Consider the following 17,694-nt stretch of genomic DNA (forward strand, 5'->3'; position numbering starts at 1 on the left):
TGGCAGATTAGAGTAGCATTTAGTTATGCATGTAAGGAAACACCCATTCATAACTGGATACTGCTCTGTTCTGGTACTCTCATCACATACATGGTTAATTCCAGAAATGCAGCTTCCATTTCTTATTGATTTTTGTTATAGTGACCCCTCGGTTTATGTACTGTATGTGAGCATCCCCTTTGTACCAAGTCAGCTCAAGTAGAAAGACAGCGAAGATCTGCACGCTGTAAACACCGTTCAACGTGGAATATAGTTTCAAGATCTTTTTACTACTTTCCAAAAGCTGGTATGTGTGTGTTTTAGCTAGAAGAAGATTTTGTTCTGCATCGTTGTTTCTCAAAACAATTAACAAGGCATGAAAGACACCCCACAGAGCACAGATGTGAGGGCAGGAGATAACCAGACACCAGACATGGGAAAGCAACGTACCAAAACCTCAAAGGTGTCTGCAGAGCATGAAAAACAAGAAATAAACAAGAGGTCGCAAGAACAGCACAACACAGAATTGCACTTGTAAGCCACGCATGTGAAAATCAGAAAGGACTTAGGCCAAAGGAGCAATCTGCAAGCATTACAAGCATATCCTGTTATCTGCCATTGAGCACGGAGATAACTGCGGTCGCAGAATTTGTGCACGAAACCCAGAGGAAACAAAAAACATACTATTCATTTCCACTTGCCCTTAGTTAATGTTGCTCTTGTGCCAGTCCGTTGAGGTGTTCATGCCTGCGACGTGAGGTGCAGATCTGGCCTGGGGTCTGCTCTGGCTCCACACACGCTGGAAGGATGAAATGGGACCCAAAGTACAGTAAAGCTCACTGCCTGTGTATCTCTTCTTCTGGCCTCAGAAGCCGTACTGGCTATGCGTTACAATCAAAACCACTTGCGTATATTAATACTGATGACAGTTAATTTCGTCAGTAGCTCTTGTTCTTATTTGTGCCACAGTAGTGGTAATTATTGCTGTCTCTCCTATTGCAGCTGATATTGCAATCATTGTCAGCACGTGAATGAGTACTGTTGTATGATGCACGGGTACTTTATATATCTGCTAAATTGTTCTTTCATAAACAAGCTAGAATTTAGCTTAAGTATCCATATGTGCACATTTGCTCTTAAATGCATAAGCCAACTGGAAGACTTCTAGGTATAACAATGTTCAAAGAAACAGATTTAACTTATTATAATCTGAAATTTGGACAGAGTGAGCAGAAAATGCCGGCGGTACAGAGCAGCTGAATTCCCGGACAAAGAAAACTGAAAGAAGACATTTTGTTTTAGGTAGACCTCTATGCCAGCTGTGTGCCAAACAGCCACTTGTTTGCCAAACCCCTTCATGCCCATCATCTAGCTTCTTTTGTCTCTCACCAAGGTTTCCTACAGATTTGCTGATCGCCTTTCCTCACATGTCCTCCCTCCTGGGTCTGGTTAACGGCTCACTCAGCTCTCACCAGCACGTAGGGGAGCAGGGCCGGGGACCCCCTCCTCCAACACCCCCACAGAGGAAGCACTCGTCACACAGCTCTCTGGCTCCCCCACAGTGAGAGTGGCCAGAGCTGCTGGAGCGATGGCGCGTTCTCCGACAGCGCCTCGTGGGCGCCGCAGTAAGCTGAGGGCACCTTTGTTGGCTCACAATTATCTCCACTTGGGGCAAGAGTTGGCCAATGACAGTCCGGGTCCGATCTAGACACATCTGGGCTGCAGAGCTCAACTGCAGAACTAATTAAGTACACAGTAGGAGTGCATTCTATGGTTTCAGTAGTGAACTGAACAGAGACTCCCCCCGCGGACTGAGACTCTGACCCCACCACAGGGGTGAAATAAACTAGAAACTAGAGTTCCTGAGATTAAACTCTCATTATTAATATTCGTTTTATAGACAGCACAATGTGCGGTCATTGTCATTGGAGCATGCTTGTCACACTAAGAAAGCAAATCTGTGGTTTATTATCGAACATTCACATTTTACTTACGGGGAATAATTGTAACTTGGTAGCTGTGGTCATCTTCTACTTGTAACCCTGTCTCAATGTTTAAACGGCAGAGTGTGTCTCTTAGCAGGGCAGAGCAGTGGCGGGGCGGAGCAGTGGCACTGTGGCTCAGGATCTGCGTCTGTGGCTGGAAGGTTGCCGGCTCAAATCCCGCAGCCAGCAGAGGAGTCCTACTGCGCTGGGCCCCTGAGCAAGGCCCTTAACCCCAGCTGCTCCAGGGGTGCTGTACAATGGCTGACCCTGTGCTCTGACCCCCAGCTTCTCTCCCTGTCTGTGTGTCTCATGGAGTGCAAGCTGGGGTATGTGAAAAAGATGAATTCCTAATGCAAGAAATTGTATCTGGCCAATAAAGTGATCAATTATCGGTAAAATAAGTGGTCAACAAAACTCTTCTATTCGGTGTGAATGGAATGTGGAGCTAATGATCTCAACTGTATAAGCAATAGCTTAATAATAACAACATAAGCCTGCATTATTCCTCTGATAGTATCCTAAAAAAATTAACCAACACCCTCCAACTTCCAAGTGCTAAACTAGCACTTCCTCCAACTGCCATACTCTTATAATAGTTCAGGCGGGGGGCTGCGTCAGCGTGCGTAGGCCACAAAGGAACAAGTAAAGGTTTATTCCCTGCTGAAAAAAAGAAAGAAAACACAACATTTCGGCCGAACAGCCTTCTTCAGGTGTCGCACCTGAAGGTTGTTGGTTAACCAAAATTAAACAAAAATGTGGGTTGTTTTTTTTAGGATACTATCAGAGGAATAATGCGTCGCACCTGAAGAAGGCTCCACGGCCGAAACGTTGTGTTTTCTTTCTTCTCTTTTTAAGCATGGAATAAACCTATTACTTTTATTATGGTCGAGATGGTGAATATCCTGCCCTCTGCGGGTTCAAACTGGTATTGGAGCGTAGACGTAGATTTACCCTACCTGGGTAAACGGTGAACTAGGAGAGGGAAAGTTTCAGTTTTACTGGGTTCATTCAATTAGCAGAGCGAAAATAAAAACAGGCAATCCTGCTCGGCTTCATCTTAATTTAAGTATGTATTGGTTTCACTGGATCAATTAAATTCCCAGTCCTCTAAGAATTCGAGCTATACGGACACGTATAAAAACCTGCTCGCCCTCCCTCCCCACGTCTGCGTTCCTGGAGTAGAATATAAACCACTGACGGAGTTTTGAGAGCCCATTAGGGCGCTTATTCATCGCCAAGCCTCTCGTTAACATTTACACCGCGCGAAGACTTCAGCAAAAACCATAGCTGATCCAACCCACCGAAAAGATTCGTGATGTCCTTTCTGGAGCGGTCTGCATGAAAGCCCTCTTAATATTGAACACGGTTTCTTTCAACGAGGCTTTAAGTGTCTGAAGCTCCTTTGAGCAACACCCTTACACCGCAGGGGAAAACTTTTGAGGGACAAGCTATGGGGTTTTGTGCAACAGGTTCAAGCATTGCTGTCATTAAGCTCTTTAAATTCATCCTGATTTGAATACATGAGAAAATGTACACCCCGAGTATTAATTTTATCGTGTAAGAAATTTAATGCGGAATTATGCAAGAACTATTTTAATTGTTAGCTGCAACATCTTATAACTTTTAACGTCATCAAATAGCGCCCTGGAAACTGAAGAATTATAAACACAGTAAAATTGATCTATTTCGTTGTTTTTTTTTTAAATGTGTATGAAACACCCAGTTACCTTAAGCAAATTCATTTAACGGTGAAACAGCCTGTCTCAGACATCAGACTAATACAATCAGAAATCATTACACAGTGATCTAGTCAAGACATGACATGGAGCGGTTTTTGTAAAACAGACAAGACAGAGCATGCGTTTTATTAACACCGATGACAAAAGAAAGTTCTTCCAGTTTACGGAACACGTTTTAAGCCTTTAACTACAGAAACGGTATGATGTAACTCCGACGTAACTTTTGCCCTCTTTCCCGCATGACCTTCACAGTCGCGAGTTTCATGAGGACCCAGGCTGGCTTCAATACTCCGCCACACAAAATAAGCAAATACTAACGCATCGAGCCCTTTAATTATTAAATTAGTATTTAAAAACATATTTTGGGTGGAATTCAGTCTTGTGTTAAGTGAAAGACTTTCGAATAGTCTCATTGATTTTGTAATTTGCTACAGGCAATTGCTAGACACCTATAGGTAGGTCCTTTTGGCCTTGTCTGGTGCAACCCATGTGTGCTGGATAGTTCCAGAAAGCTGAGACGCTGTGGGGAGGTTGAGCCTTTTACACGAATTTAATTTGCCCCCCTTAAGGAAAGCTGCACGTTTCTCTTGACTTTGCCTTCCCCTGAAGACGTAAAGGGTATCTGTGCTTGTATAGCGTCTGTCGTGGTTTTTTTTTAATATTTGCTGCGCTAAAGATTTAGACCGGCTGAGTCAAATCCTTCCACCGGCCTTTAATTTTAAAAAGCAGAGTCGCCGTCATGATGCTGAATGTGGCCAAAACCGCGACAAGGTCTCTCCTGCACACTCATAAGACTTGCTCCAGGAGTTTGTCCTCAGCTGTGAGAAAGGTGAGCGAGCTGCGTTTTTTTTTGTTTTTGCTAGGAATGCCCCCGAATATTAACCGTATGAAACATTATAGAAGGAGATTAGGGGTTGTAAGACGATGTTTTACGTATGCGATCAGTTTTTTCCGTGTGAAAAAAGTTATTTCCGTGGCAAGATCATTGATAAAGTAAACTTAAATATGTACAGTTTCCAAGCATTTCTGTTGTGTTCAGTTGTGTTCATGATCACCCTTTCATATTACTCGCCGGTGTAATCTTGACAAGTGACAGCAGACATTGCTTAGGGCATTTTCTAGAAAAATGATTGAAGTTCCTTTGGCGATTGCCTGTCCACTGCAAAGGTAGAAACTCGTTTTTAGTTCTTAAGATTTTTTTTAAGATTACATATGGGCTTGGTGCTGAATAGGCCTTGTAGGAACCCATAAAGAAAGTTTAAAGGACAATATATATATATATCCAGTTCACAGGCTGTATTCGAGTGCTTGTTTACGACGATATTAAAAAAAAAAGACCTCCAAACTCTAAACTCAAGTGTGTGTAGCCGGCCGGGCCCCAGCGAAGTCTGGCGCAGCTCCGGCTTGTGTAACATCCACATTCTGCACACGTTGTCGACCTTCAGTCTGCTACAACTACATGACCAAGCGGGGAGTCTTAAATGCTTCCATTTCTTTTAGTATCCCGGGTCTCGTTGTAGTTGTCGCCCCGTAAGATGGCGAATTAGCTGATAGCGTTTGTGACCTTCAACGGCATGTCCCTGAAGCGCTGTAGAGAGAGAGGTGATCCATTCATTCATTATCACCGTGGTGCTGCAAGCTGTGCAGAGCCGGATAACCCAGCGCGTACGTTTTATGACGCTTAAACTACCCTCTGTTGTACATGTATATACTGGATTTTCGTCGCTTCGGTGCTTACTCGAGGGTTGAACGAGTTACATGACGGTGCTGAAGCGTGTGGAATGAAGCTACACGTCATTGCCGTCTTGTGTTTCCAGTACACTCGTGGGGGCTGCATTAACCCCGATCGCTTTGTGTCTTGCAGGAGTGCTGGAACGCCCTGAGCCGAGATGCTGTCCGGACGGTGTCCCGACGTGACTATGCGTGAGTAGCGTTACATGTGATTGTCTGTGCCGCGGGGACGGTTTCTAGTCTTCCCAGTGCTGTTGCAGTATGAGGTCGGGGAGGAGCCGCGGTCTTTTTGTGAATGATCATGAGGTATGAACGGGGCGTCCTGTTTGTGTTGCAGGTCAGAAGCTATCAAAGGTTCGGTCATCGGTATTGACCTGGGAACCACCAACTCCTGCGTGGCGGTGATGGAGGGGAAACAGTCGAGGGTAAGGGGGCGAGACCGCTTTGCACTCATCTCCTTCCAGTAACCTCGGGCTTGACTCGCTGACACTACAAAATACATCCATTCCCTGAACGTCTTGAATGGGCCTAACGGAATCCGCAGAAAGGTGTGCTCTTGTCTGTAGTGTGATGTGTGCTGGCTCAGACATCTGGAAGGGTTGCTGTTGAAGTCAGTGACTCTTGCACAGCGCCAGACGCCCGTGCAAGCGAGTCTGGCGGTGTAGATTCTTGCCTGTGGCTTCACACTCACCGTCGGGAGCGCCGAGGAGAACAGGTCCAGAGTCCTGCATCCTCGGGTCCCCTCCGAACGTCTGTTCAGTCACGGGTTCGAGCGTTCTCGTCCAGTTCTGCCGAAAATACAGTATGAAAGCAGAGGTGCACAAAAGACCAGTTAAATAAAATTATGAGGGTTTTGAGTCTGGGTTTGAAAGAGCTCAGGGAGGTGACTCTCTGATGTCCTTGGGGAGAGAGTTCCAGAGCTATGGGGCATAACAGGAGAAAGCCCTGTCACCCATAGAGTGTAGACGGGCTTGGCGGACAGATAGGAGACCAGAATTAGAAGAGCGAAGGTTGCGAGGTGGGGAGTAGGACGGTAGTAGCTCAGAAAGGTGCCAAGTCACGTAGTGCCTTATAGGTGAGCATGAGGATTTTGAGGTCGACACAAAACCTGCCAGGAAACCAGTGCAAGGACCCCAGGATAGAAGTGATGTGATCACTTGCACTACCTTGGTGCAAGTGATGGTAACTTGGTGGTGGTGGAGGGGAGTCCCCATTACCTGTAAAGCGCTTTGAGTGGAGTGTCCAGAAAAGCACTATATAAGTGTAAGCAATTATAATTATTATTACCTGGTCAGGATTCTGACTGCCGAATTCTGGATCTATTGAGCAAGCTACAGTGTGGATTTAGATACCCCAGCAAGTAGGGCGTGACGGGAATCAGTTTGAGAAGCGATGGAAGTGTTGAGCAGCTTCAGGGGCTGGGTGGAGAAGGGCATTGACGGGCTGTGTCTGCTCTGTGGGGCAGGTGCTGGAGAATGCAGAGGGGGCACGGACGACGCCCTCGGTGGTGGCCTTCAGCGCTGACGGGGAGAGGCTGGTGGGGATGCCAGCCAAGCGCCAGGCCGTCACCAACCCCAGCAACACCTTGTACGCCACCAAGCGTCTGATTGGGCGTCGCTACGATGATCCGGAAGTCCAGAAAGACTTGTAAGTCTTGGGTCTTTTTTGAATGCATATCTCCGGGGCATTCGTCACTTGAAAGCACCCAGCAGAAGCCGTTTTATGTGTGTGGTCCCCCATCTTATGTCAGTTCATACCTGCAGTTGATCAGCGACAGGCTTCCTAGAGAGATTTGCCCACTCGTAAACAAAAACAAATGCTTTGACCAGGCTGAACGCATGCCTTTGTCCCGCAGGAAGAACGTGCCCTATAAGATTGTCCGCGCCTCTAACGGTGACGCCTGGGTGGAGGCTCATGGGAAGGTGTACTCCCCCAGCCAGGTCGGGGCATTCGTCCTCATGAAGATGAAGGAGACAGCAGGTGCGTGTCTTATTAGCTAAGGTAACCCTGGCTGCTGCTGCTGCAGGTGGTGTTGGTGCACCAGTAGGAGGCGCCCTTCCCGCCCCCGCACAAGGATTTCCACACCCTTGAGCAAGCACGTGCAGTACTGCGCGTAGGAGGTGCCGTCCTAGGGATGAGGCGTAGGGGTCTGCACGGGCATGAAACTGAAGCCCGTACCCGAGACCTTGAGACCCGACCGAGCCAGAATGGTACTTCCAAATTTGAAACCCGAAATCAGTCACTCTCTTTTCCTCTCGGGGCGAGTAGACACACGTGCGCACACGGGGATGGACTCTCACAGACGCGGTTTTACAGTGCTGTGCTCGGCTGCTATGCACTTCAGTTGATAGACAGAAAATGCCACGTGTTGAGAAAAAGTGGTGTTTTATTAATCTAATCCTTTTGAAAGTGGGGAACGACTGATAACCGTAATAGGCCAACTAAAAGAGCTAGCGCTACTGGTTTTAACCACCTTCCGCCACATAACGTCATGCAAGCCAACACACCAGCACAAAATTATTTATTACATATTGTTGTGGAATTGATTATCCTGCCTGGCAACAATTCTCATACTGCAATAGGCTGTCCTTTATTTCTGTATGGGACAGTAAACAGTAGCCTACCATTTTGAGCAGTTCTCCCTTTGTGTGTTTTTGTTTTATTTCATCCGTTGCGAACCATAGGCAAGGTAGGCACTGTTACACACACACGAGAGAGAAAGAGAGAGAGAGAGAGACGGTGAGCGAGCGCGCCAAATGAGTTACGAATTTCTTCTAATAAAAATACATTAAAACATAAAATAATAATAATTAATTTTCACTTATTATAAAACAAACCCGGCCCGAGCCCGAAGTTGTATGTGGAAAAACCGACCCGAACCTGGCCTGAAACCCAGTACTTTGTCGGGCCCCGTCGGGCTCGGGTCGGGTAGCAGACCTCTAATGAGGTGTCCCGATCTCAGTTGTTAAAGATCAGAAGGGTGGGGGGGGTCCACGCTGGTGTCCTGGCTACATCCCTGGCTTTTGCTACCTGTGCTCCCCAGTCTGCCTCCTTAGTTCATCCATTATGAAGGAATCTGTCACTCCTCCGCCTGGCCTGCTGTGTAGTGGCAGCCACAGTCGCCCTGGCAGGAGCTGACCTTCGGCGGGTGATTAAATAGATCCCCTGCTATGTAAAGCACCTCTAGGTCTTACGAGATAAAGTGCTAGAAAAATGCGAGGAATCGTTAATGTGCGGGATTCTTCGATCCGCCAGGCTCGTTAATCCTTGTCACGGTAGGTTAAAAAGTTTAAAGTCATCGTCTTGGCTCAATAGTAATGAAATGTACATGTTGTCCCCCCCAGAGAATTACCTGGGTCACAACGTGAAGAATGCGGTCATCACGGTGCCTGCTTACTTCAACGACTCCCAGAGACAGGTAAAGAGCGCCTGTTGCATTCGCCCGGGAATTCAGAAGTCATTCGAGCACAGCACTTCAGCTCTGTAAGAGATGAAGGGAGCAGTTTTGCGTAGCGTTTCTCCAGTTGTGAACGTTCTTCATGGATAAAAAGAGGTCTGGATCAGCAGGCTGAGGTCCAGAGGTGCTCTCACGCTCTCGGTGTGTGTTTTCAGGCAACGAAGGATGCCGGTCAGATCGCTGGGCTGAACGTGCTGAGGGTCATCAACGAGCCCACTGCTGCCGCCCTGGCCTACGGGCTGGATAAGTCCCAGGACAGAATGTAAGTGTGGAAGTAGGACTAGATAAATAAGGTGCCCTGGTAGTAAATTTTATAGAACACCTTTACGAGAAATTGTCTCGGATCATAAGAAGTTAAGATTGGTTACAAACAACAGGAGGCCTGCTCGGTAGTTCATTGATCGAAGGATGTCATCCAGACGTTCCTTAAAAGAAGCTGAGAACCAACTTCAGCATGGCGTTGTAGCTTGTTCTGTGCTCCCTTGTGTAAATAACTGCCTCCAGTGTGCAGCTCCATGTAGCTGAAATCATTAAATCCCTTCTCATTACATAAAGAGCACGCACAGCCTCTCATGACTGTCTATACGTGTATCTTGCTTTCTTCTTCAGAATTGCAGTGTATGATCTGGGCGGTGGCACCTTTGATATTTCCGTCCTGGAGATCCAGAAGGGGGTGTTCGAGGTGAAGTCCACCAATGGGGACACTTTCCTGGGCGGGGAAGACTTCGACCAGGCCCTGCTGAAGCACATTGTCAAGGAATTTAAGAGAGAGGTTGGTGTGAAGAGTGAGATCTTTTTGTGCGGACACGTGATCCTGCAAGCAGACACACGATTTGCTGTAATTTCATTGTTCTTTAGGAAGGGTGTCAGTCTGCATGCTGTGATCTTTATGCACTGGGCACAGCTCTGTCAGGAGTCCTAGATTTTTCTTTATAAGATCTCCATCAGTGCAGAGCAAGGGTGTCTGGATGCGTATGTCTCAGTCCAGCAGATGCGATAGGCAGCCTTTAAATCCTCAGTTTGTAAAGACCTGAAACAGGACGCTGCCCGTTTGACTGCTCCTAGGTGAACTGAACTGTTAACTCATTTAATATTCATGTCGAACACAAATTAAGATTTCTTTCAGCCCCGAAGGACCAGTTACCTTAATTGAAATCATCTGAATCTCAAGTGTGTTTCACATCCACATTACAGTTGTTGCTTGTTCAAAGACCTCTTAACGTGTTGGTAACTTAATTACCCAGTCTTCTTTGTTTTCCCACTTCAGTTCTCTCTTGTGATGTGAATGGAGTGGGGCTGGTGATGGGCGGGATTATGCGATTGAACTTTAACTGGGTTGTGTCTGATGCCTTTTGTCTTGCAGTCTGGCGTGGACCTGACTAAAGACAGCATGGCCCTGCAGCGAGTGAGGGAGGCCTCGGAGAAGGCCAAGTGCGAGCTGTCCTCCTCCCTGCAGGTCACTCTTTCTCCCTGGCTATCCCAGCTGTTTCCCAAGCCCCTTCTTGCCAGCGGTCTTCAGTCCTTCTTGTGTTGCAGGAACTTGAAGAGTTTTAAATATTGGTCCCCGTTGGCTCCTTTTTATATTCCGTCCACCTGTCCCATGGTTTGCTCCTCCAGTCGTGTTTTTAAGTCTGTGCTATAAGTTGGCTACAGTGAAATTTATATTGATTGTAGGATTAGTCCCAACACAAGACCTGGGAGTTCCCGGTAGTGCAGGTGTGTGGGATATTATATTCCAGGGATCTGTGGGGTAAATGATTGATAGTTCTGGATTTTGGCCTCTGGATTGTTTCACATCCGAGGCTCTTCGGCTGCTCATCCCAGCGGCAGTCAGCTGCGCAGGCGTGCTGCCGTGCCTGAGCCGGTGTTACTCTGCTGGGAGAGGAAGGCGCTGCCTGTGTGGTCCGGCTCTAGGAGGCGCTGTTTTAGCGGCTGCTCATGCCGGGCTGTGGCAGTGCTTTGCCCCTCCGAGAGTGGGCTGCCCCCCAACACTGAGGGCAGCCCTAGTCTGGGGGCACACAGATTATAAGGTCAGAAAGGACTGTTTTCCCTGGTGGCGTTAATTAGCTGCTGATTTTATTTCAGTGAATATTTTCACACCAGGAGGAGGTCTGTTTTTTAGCATTTCTGAGGATATTTTAAAATGCTGTGTAGTGGTGCAGTTTTAGTTTCTGGGTGTCCTTTCACATTCTGCTTGCGTATTGGACATAAGAGAGGGGTGCACAACTCCAGTTCCTGGAGGGCCAAAAAAGTTTCTGGTTTTCTGTCTACCTGAGCCCTTGATTATATAATTGGACAAGACCAAGCCTTTTCCGGCTCTAAAGGTCTAAAGAGCACCGAGGTCAGGAGCTGATCTGTGCCACCAGGAAGTCGGCAGTCGTCTCGGTCTCGGGCTAAATCGGCAGAGCGCCGCTGACCGGCCTGTCTCTCTCTCTGCTCCACGCAGACCGACATCAACCTGCCCTACCTGACGATGGACGCCTCCGGCCCCAAGCACTTGAACATGAAGCTGACCCGCTCTCAGTTCGAGGGCATCGTGGCAGACCTTATCCGCCGGACCGTGGCTCCGTGCCAGAAGGCCATGCAGGACGCGGAAGTCGGCAAGAGCGACATCGGAGAGGTGCTGCTGGTGGGCGGCATGACGCGCATGCCGAAGGTAACCGCTGCGCCCCTCGGCTCGCCGGCCTTTCCGTTTCCGACTTTCTGCACGTGTGGTCTGGGGCCACGATTTCTGACCTTTCCTGCCTGTTCCAGAAGTTGTTCTTGATAAAGCCCACCCCCATTTGTCAGGAGCAAAATTTAAAATTCTGGACTTTGGTAAGGAAAACGGCTGTAAATGAAGGCAGAGCTGCAGGGTGAGCAGGGTCACTGAGTACCGTCAGAGCGGACCCATCGCACCAGCGAAGGACACACAGCTCAAACACATGTTCTAACCAGCCTCAGATTTCCACTTTATTAGTGTTCAACATCTAGTCCACTTGACTGCCGTAATGTGCCGGAGTACGCTCTTTGTGTAGGCAACTTCGATTCAGTGTGTGTTCTCCATTTCCCCTGCTGCCACTGTAGCTCTTCTGATTGTATGCAGGAAACAGTTGTAACTAAAATTACAAGCATTTAGCATTTAGAGTCTTATTTAGAGCTAGGGAAGCAGAACAGAGCAAGTTGTGCTTATAGTGGAAAGCATAAGTTGCGCAGATGTGCTTTAAAATCCCTCGCGCCCAGGAGCATTCCACTAAGCAGGAGACTCACACACTGGGGTCCTCCCTAGACTGGGGGGTGCTCACCCGCTGAAAACCTGGGAGAATTAACAAGCCTTAATGAGTTTTCTGTGTGGACCAGCAAAGCTGAACTTCATCACTTCTGCTTAATGTATTTAAACTGCTTGCTGTCTTTGGCTTCATTATGTTTCACTTTCTCCTACAATTGTGGACGTGCGTCTCTGCGGAGTCTTGACGCCTGCTCCGGTGTTCCGCCCCAGGTGCAGCAGACCGTGCAGGACCTGTTCGGCCGCGCCCCCAGCAAGTCAGTGAACCCCGACGAGGCGGTGGCCATCGGGGCCGCCATCCAGGGCGGGGTGCTGGCGGGAGACGTCACGGACGTGCTGCTGCTGGACGTCACCCCTCTGTCGCTGGGCATCGAGACCCTGGGGGGGGTCTTCACCAAGCTCATCAACCGCAACACCACCATCCCCACCAAGAAGAGCCAGGTGGGGACCCCGCTCTGCCCTCCCTGCGGAGTGTCCGGGGCCGCTCCTGGAGGCCCACTGGTGTTCATTCCAGCCCAGCTTAATTACTTCATTGACGCCTTAATTAAATTAATGAGCTGCTTGATTGGAACATTAGCAAACATTGCTTTGTCAGCTCGTTACAGCATGACTTTGTCAGCTCAGGAGCCTGGGATTAGATTTTAATTAGGGAATGCAATTGGTAAAGGGATGCCACCAACGAGTGTAAAATGTGAAAACAGTCACGCAGTGCAGTTTCATCCTGTTATTGAGTCCAATGCAAATTCAGTGGTGGAGCTGTCAGCTTGGCCAGAACAGAACAGAGACCGACAGGAGTGTGGGTCTCTAAGATCGGGATGCCTGGGGTACACGGAGACCCCCCTGCAGGGGTGCATGACAGTTCCTTGATCTGTACCAGCAGCGCGTGGTTGCCAGTGTCTTTACCCCGTCTCCCTGCCCACAGGTGTTCTCCACCGCCGCCGACGGGCAGACGCAGGTGGAGATCAAGGTGTGCCAGGGCGAAAGGGATATGGCAGCCGACAACAAGCTTCTGGGCCAGTTCACTCTGGTAGGCATCGCCTCTCTTTCGTCGCCGTTCCGGGTGGGGTTGGGTTATTAATCCAGCGCGTTTCGATTTTTACAACATCATCTGTTGGCAGGAAATACACCGTGACCCAACCCCCCAGCCCCCCATCACTCATCTGTGATTTCATGCCTTTGTATTTTTCCGACTTCATTTACCTTAACGGCTCCCCAAGGTTCATGACCCAGCTGATGTTTGGCTTGAAGGAGCCAGCTGATCTGTCAGCCATTGCGTAGTGTCGCCGGTCTGTCCGCCCCTCTCATCCCGATGCGGTCTTGTCTCTCCAGGTGGGGATCCCCCCTGCCCCCCGAGGGGTGCCCCAGATTGAGGTCACCTTTGACATCGATGCCAACGGAATTGTGCACGTGTCCGCCAAGGATAAGGGCACCGGGCGGGAGCAGCAGAGTAAGGACGCATTTTTACTCTTATCTCATAGTGGATCTGTCTCGTCTCGTCTCCTGTAGCAGCTGTGCTGTGATGCTTTCTATCAACACATCATTCTGACCCAAAACCGGGGAGAGAGTTTCTACCACTGAGCACAGACACTGCTATGATACCAGGAGGATTTCAATTGTTATAGAATTGAATTGTTATAAAAAATCGCCAGCTTTATTGGTTATTTAATTGCTTCATTATAATGTGTGATGAACGTGAGATTGTTTTTAAGGCTGGTTTCTTCAACGATTTTCTTTCACGTTTTAACTCCTCATGTCGAGGGTCAGCGACTGTCAGTCACGCTTGCGATTTCCTTGCCATTTCCACAGTCGTGATCCAGTCGTCCGGTGGTCTCAGTAAAGATGACATCGAGAACATGATTAAGAACGCAGAGAAGTACGCCGAGGAGGACAGGAGGAGGAAGGTGGGTAGGGGGTGCGGTTGCAAGAGAGCCATCGCTCCTCTTCCCCAGAGGGGCAGCTTGAAGCTTTTCGGAAAGCACACACACACACGATGCACAAAAGGGGATGCTTCAGAGTTCGCTCTGGGTTAACGCATCTGTTGTGATTCGGAGATGGTAAGAAATTTCTTGAGCTGGCAGGGGCACCTGTAGAACGAGTGACATTTCTCTGACCAGCTGAACAATCTGTGGAGTTCGTATTCTGTGTTAAGGTTTAAATGTTTGTTCTAAGTCGACTCTAGGACGTAGGATGTTATTTACGGTCACATATAGGGCCTAAAGAGACTTAGGAATGTCCATCCAGCAGATAGACCTTGGGCTCTCTGGTTTCAGCTCTCCAGGTGCCTCCACATCTGGGAATTGGTTTTAGGCATCTGTTTCATCAGTGAGCGGGTTTTAGACTGTTAACATGACATAGCGTGTGTGACTGTTTTTTTTTTTTCTGCTTTGCCCAGGAACGTGTAGAGGCTGTGAACATGGCGGAGGGCATCGTCCATGACACCGAGTCCAAGATGGAGGAGTTTAAGGACCAGCTCCCTGCTGATGAGGTGTGTCTCTAGTTGGGAGCAGCAGGAGAGCTTAGTGCCCCTTAGTGCAGAGCTGTGCCATGAATGTGACAACTGACTTCTTCTGCAGAACTGTTTGTGTTTAGCGGAGGTCTGATGGGTCTTGAGATAAAGTGAAGTCACCCCCTTTTCAATACTGATTTACCCAAAGTGATGCTCTAAGCTTTCTGTTTGTAGTTTTGTAAATGGCCGTTTAAAATGTCATGAAAGTGTCTGGGGTTGTGGCTCACTTGTCTGAGGAGACAGGATTTCTGAACACTTTCTTTGGTCCACTCCTCTGCCCTGTTTCTGTCATTTTTGGGGGGCTTTTGCGGATGTCTTCAACGGTTGTCCGTGACCAATAAAAGCCGATTGTGTCCTCCCCGTTCGCCTGCGTGCATCAACGTGTGTTTTTCCTCTCTCTCTCCCTGCTTTCCCCCGAAGTGCAACAAGCTCAGAGAAGAGATCGCCAAAGTGCGAGAGCTGCTGTCGCGGAAGGACAGCGAGACGGGGGAGAGCATCAAGCAGGCGGCCTCCAGCCTGCAGCAGGCCTCCCTCAAGCTGTTCGAGATGGCATACAAGAAGGTGAGGACCTGGGCGCAGGGGCGCTTTAACCAGGCTTGGCAGTGTGGAGTAGCGGACAGGGCTCTGGGCTCCAAACTGGGTAGTAGTGGGTTCAAATCCCAGGTGTAGAACACTTCTGTTGTTCCCCTGAAGAGGGCACTTCACGTCTGATGACTCAAGTCTAAGTCCCAGCTATATAGAGAGAAGATCTAAATCAGTCTGGATTCAAGAAGCTTCTGAATTAAGAATTAAAGATCGGTCATCGTTTAAGTTTAGAGTACGGTTTTTAGCCATCATGTTCTCACTAGTTATTAATTGTTGGTAAAGAAGGTAAAGGCAAATGAAATTTGCCTTTATTAATGTTGTAAAGTGCACTCTTGAGTTGTCTTTTTTTAAAATAGTATGTTAAATTGCCCCCCCCCCCCCCCCCACCTCCTTTGTAAATGAATAGTCTTTTAGAACGGTGGCGTGGTTGTGCACAGTGTGCAAGGAGAACAGGTCAAATGCGAAGCCACCTGAATTCAGAGGCAGCTCCAGGACCCAAAGGGCCGGGTGCTTTTCAACACGTGGTGCACCCGATGCTCGGTGCAACCGCCGGGGGTATCCCGCTAGCTGCAGCTTCGGAAAGACCTGACCTTTGGCTCTCCTGTGGTTTCCAGATGGCGTCGGAGAGGGAGGGCAGCAGCGGCGGCAGTGGCGACGGCGGCTCCGGCTCCAGCGCCAGCGGCGAGGAGAAGAAGGAGGGGCAGCAGTAGAGGCCTGGCGCTGGCCAGTGGGACTGAAGGGCTTGGGAGGGTAGACCGCTTGCTGTCCTGAGCAACTGATGCACACAAGTCATTCTCGCATACTGTGTTTTTGCAGTATTTTTTTCTCTAAGATATGTCTTTTTTTTTTCCTCCTTTCATTGTAATTTAATGGTTCAGAAAAAGTGTATCTTGTTGGCAGTTTTTTTTTTTTAATTTCCATTGTAAAGTAGTAAAGGGTAGGGTAATGAGTGCGCGACTTGGGCTTTCCCTTGAGTTTGCCACGAGGACGGACCTGGCCTCTCCAGTCCTGGTGTCGTGCTCTTCTCCCTGTTTGGACTTCACGAGCGGGCCCTGGGGGAGCAGCTCGGAATAACGCGGGCAGCGTGGCCTCTGGCACGGGTCGTCCCGCGCGACGACGCGGCAAGAGATTCGGATTTCGCATTTCGCATTTCGCTCCACAGGACGACGGTTTGCCCTGATCCCCCGCGCCCGTTCCTGGAGAACCTGGAGCCTCGTGTGAAATGAAGTTTAATATTGTGAGCCTCTGTAACTTTTAACTAATGTTGGGAGGCCAGATTCAGTGTTCTGAGGAAGGGGGGGGTTTATTGACGCCTGTGGGAAAGGGAGGCGTTGCAGGGGGTGGGCAGCAGGCACAACAACATGGTTGCCTAGCGACGCGAATCAAGGGCCGAGCCAGAGCTGGCGGCCTCTTCAGGCTTCCTGTCGCTCCTGCCCGTGGCAGCCTGGACCTTGGTGAAGAGGGGGGACACCCGGGTGAAAGAGGGGTGAATGTGTTCTTTCAGAAGCGACGGTCTGAGGATGGGCAAGGGGAACCCTTTCCCACAGGGCTGTTGAAAGACATTTACAGCGCTGGGGGAGAAGCAGGTCTCGGATTCCTTAAAGCATCATGAAAAGGGCCCAGCCATCTGATGAATAGCTGATGAGGCGTCTTATTTACCCCCCCCCATACGCACACTCTGTTTTCTTGTCCGCTATGTCAGCCTGTAGCCAGACTCATTTCTGAATGAAAATATAACTGAGGAGAAGCGGTGATTCTTTGTTTAAAAAAAAAACTACAAAACATTGTGATTGAAGAAACATGTATCCTAAATATAAAATATAAAATCCAGAAGATTCACATTTCTTATCTGAAGGACAGAAGTCTTTTTGAATTCGCATCTTTGGTTTCAAAATGAGGGTTCACACTGAATAAAACTCTGACAGCTCTGCTAGGTGGGGTGAAACTAAACACACCTGGAAGATACCTGTGGCCTGTTATTGCATTTGATGCCTGAGGTGTGTGAAATGTTGAGTTATGGTAGAGATGGTATAAATTTTAGGTTTTGGAGGGTGGGTGTGTTACTGTATGTTATGGAAGCTTTGTAAGTCTGAGCTAACTTGTCAACAGCTTCTGAAATGCCTTTACATTCTTTCACTGTAGAGTTTTATAATAAAATTCAAGATTTAAAAATCTCAAAAATGTGAGTGGCCTTTGCATTATGAAAGACAAATTAGTCCTTTTTTTCCCCTCTGGATTTAATAATACTGTCTCAGGGCATATTTTTGTTTTTTTCCTACATAACCACGGACTCCAGTATCAGCCTGAGCCAACCTTTGGATGTTGGGAGAGTTCAAGGTGCAATTTCAATAATTAGTTTTGACCTCTTGGTGCAAATTGCTTTTTTTCCCACAAACTCCATTAACTGTTGCTTGTGAAATTATGTAATGTAATGTAGTAAAAAAAAA

General features: G+C 48.3%; 1 protein-coding gene and 2 non-coding genes across 3 annotated transcripts; all 3 read left to right on the forward strand.

Moving 5' to 3' along the window:
* The first annotated feature begins 4,160 nt into the window (after positions 1-4,160).
* hspa9 (heat shock protein family A (Hsp70) member 9) lies at positions 4,161-17,428 on the forward strand. Its single transcript, XM_088933461.1, has 17 exons — positions 4,161-4,532; positions 5,568-5,626; positions 5,772-5,859; positions 6,900-7,081; positions 7,290-7,414; positions 8,779-8,852; positions 9,047-9,153; positions 9,501-9,663; positions 10,255-10,347; positions 11,338-11,547; positions 12,370-12,597; positions 13,079-13,183; positions 13,486-13,603; positions 13,963-14,057; positions 14,549-14,641; positions 15,083-15,223; positions 15,862-17,428. The coding sequence occupies exons 1-17, from the start codon at positions 4,443-4,445 to the stop codon at positions 15,955-15,957; spliced, it is 2,067 nt and encodes a 688-aa protein (XP_088789587.1). The 5' UTR covers positions 4,161-4,442; the 3' UTR covers positions 15,958-17,428.
* LOC148821347 (small nucleolar RNA SNORA74) lies at positions 10,711-10,914 on the forward strand. Its single transcript, XR_016094170.1, has one exon. It is a non-coding gene; the product is annotated as a small nucleolar RNA SNORA74 (small nucleolar RNA).
* Positions 13,668-13,739, forward strand: LOC148821348 (small nucleolar RNA SNORD63). Its single transcript, XR_016094173.1, has one exon. It is a non-coding gene; the product is annotated as a small nucleolar RNA SNORD63 (small nucleolar RNA).
* Positions 17,429-17,694: the final 266 nt, after the last annotated feature.

Source organism: Atractosteus spatula, chromosome 14 (genome assembly GCF_055471065.1).
Source record: "Atractosteus spatula isolate fAtrSpa1 chromosome 14, fAtrSpa1.hap1, whole genome shotgun sequence".
NCBI classification, from domain to species: domain Eukaryota; kingdom Metazoa; phylum Chordata; class Actinopteri; order Semionotiformes; family Lepisosteidae; genus Atractosteus; species Atractosteus spatula.

Coding starts and splice junctions, on each gene's coding strand:
- hspa9 (XM_088933461.1), top strand. CDS start 4,443: ATGATGCTGAATGTGGCCAAAACCGCGACAAGGTCTCTCCTGCACACT. Junction 8,853..9,046: donor TCAACGACTCCCAGAGACAG/GTAAAGAGCGCC, acceptor GTGTGTTTTCAG/GCAACGAAGGATGCCGGTCA. Junction 14,058..14,548: donor AGGAGGACAGGAGGAGGAAG/GTGGGTAGGGGG, acceptor TGCTTTGCCCAG/GAACGTGTAGAGGCTGTGAA.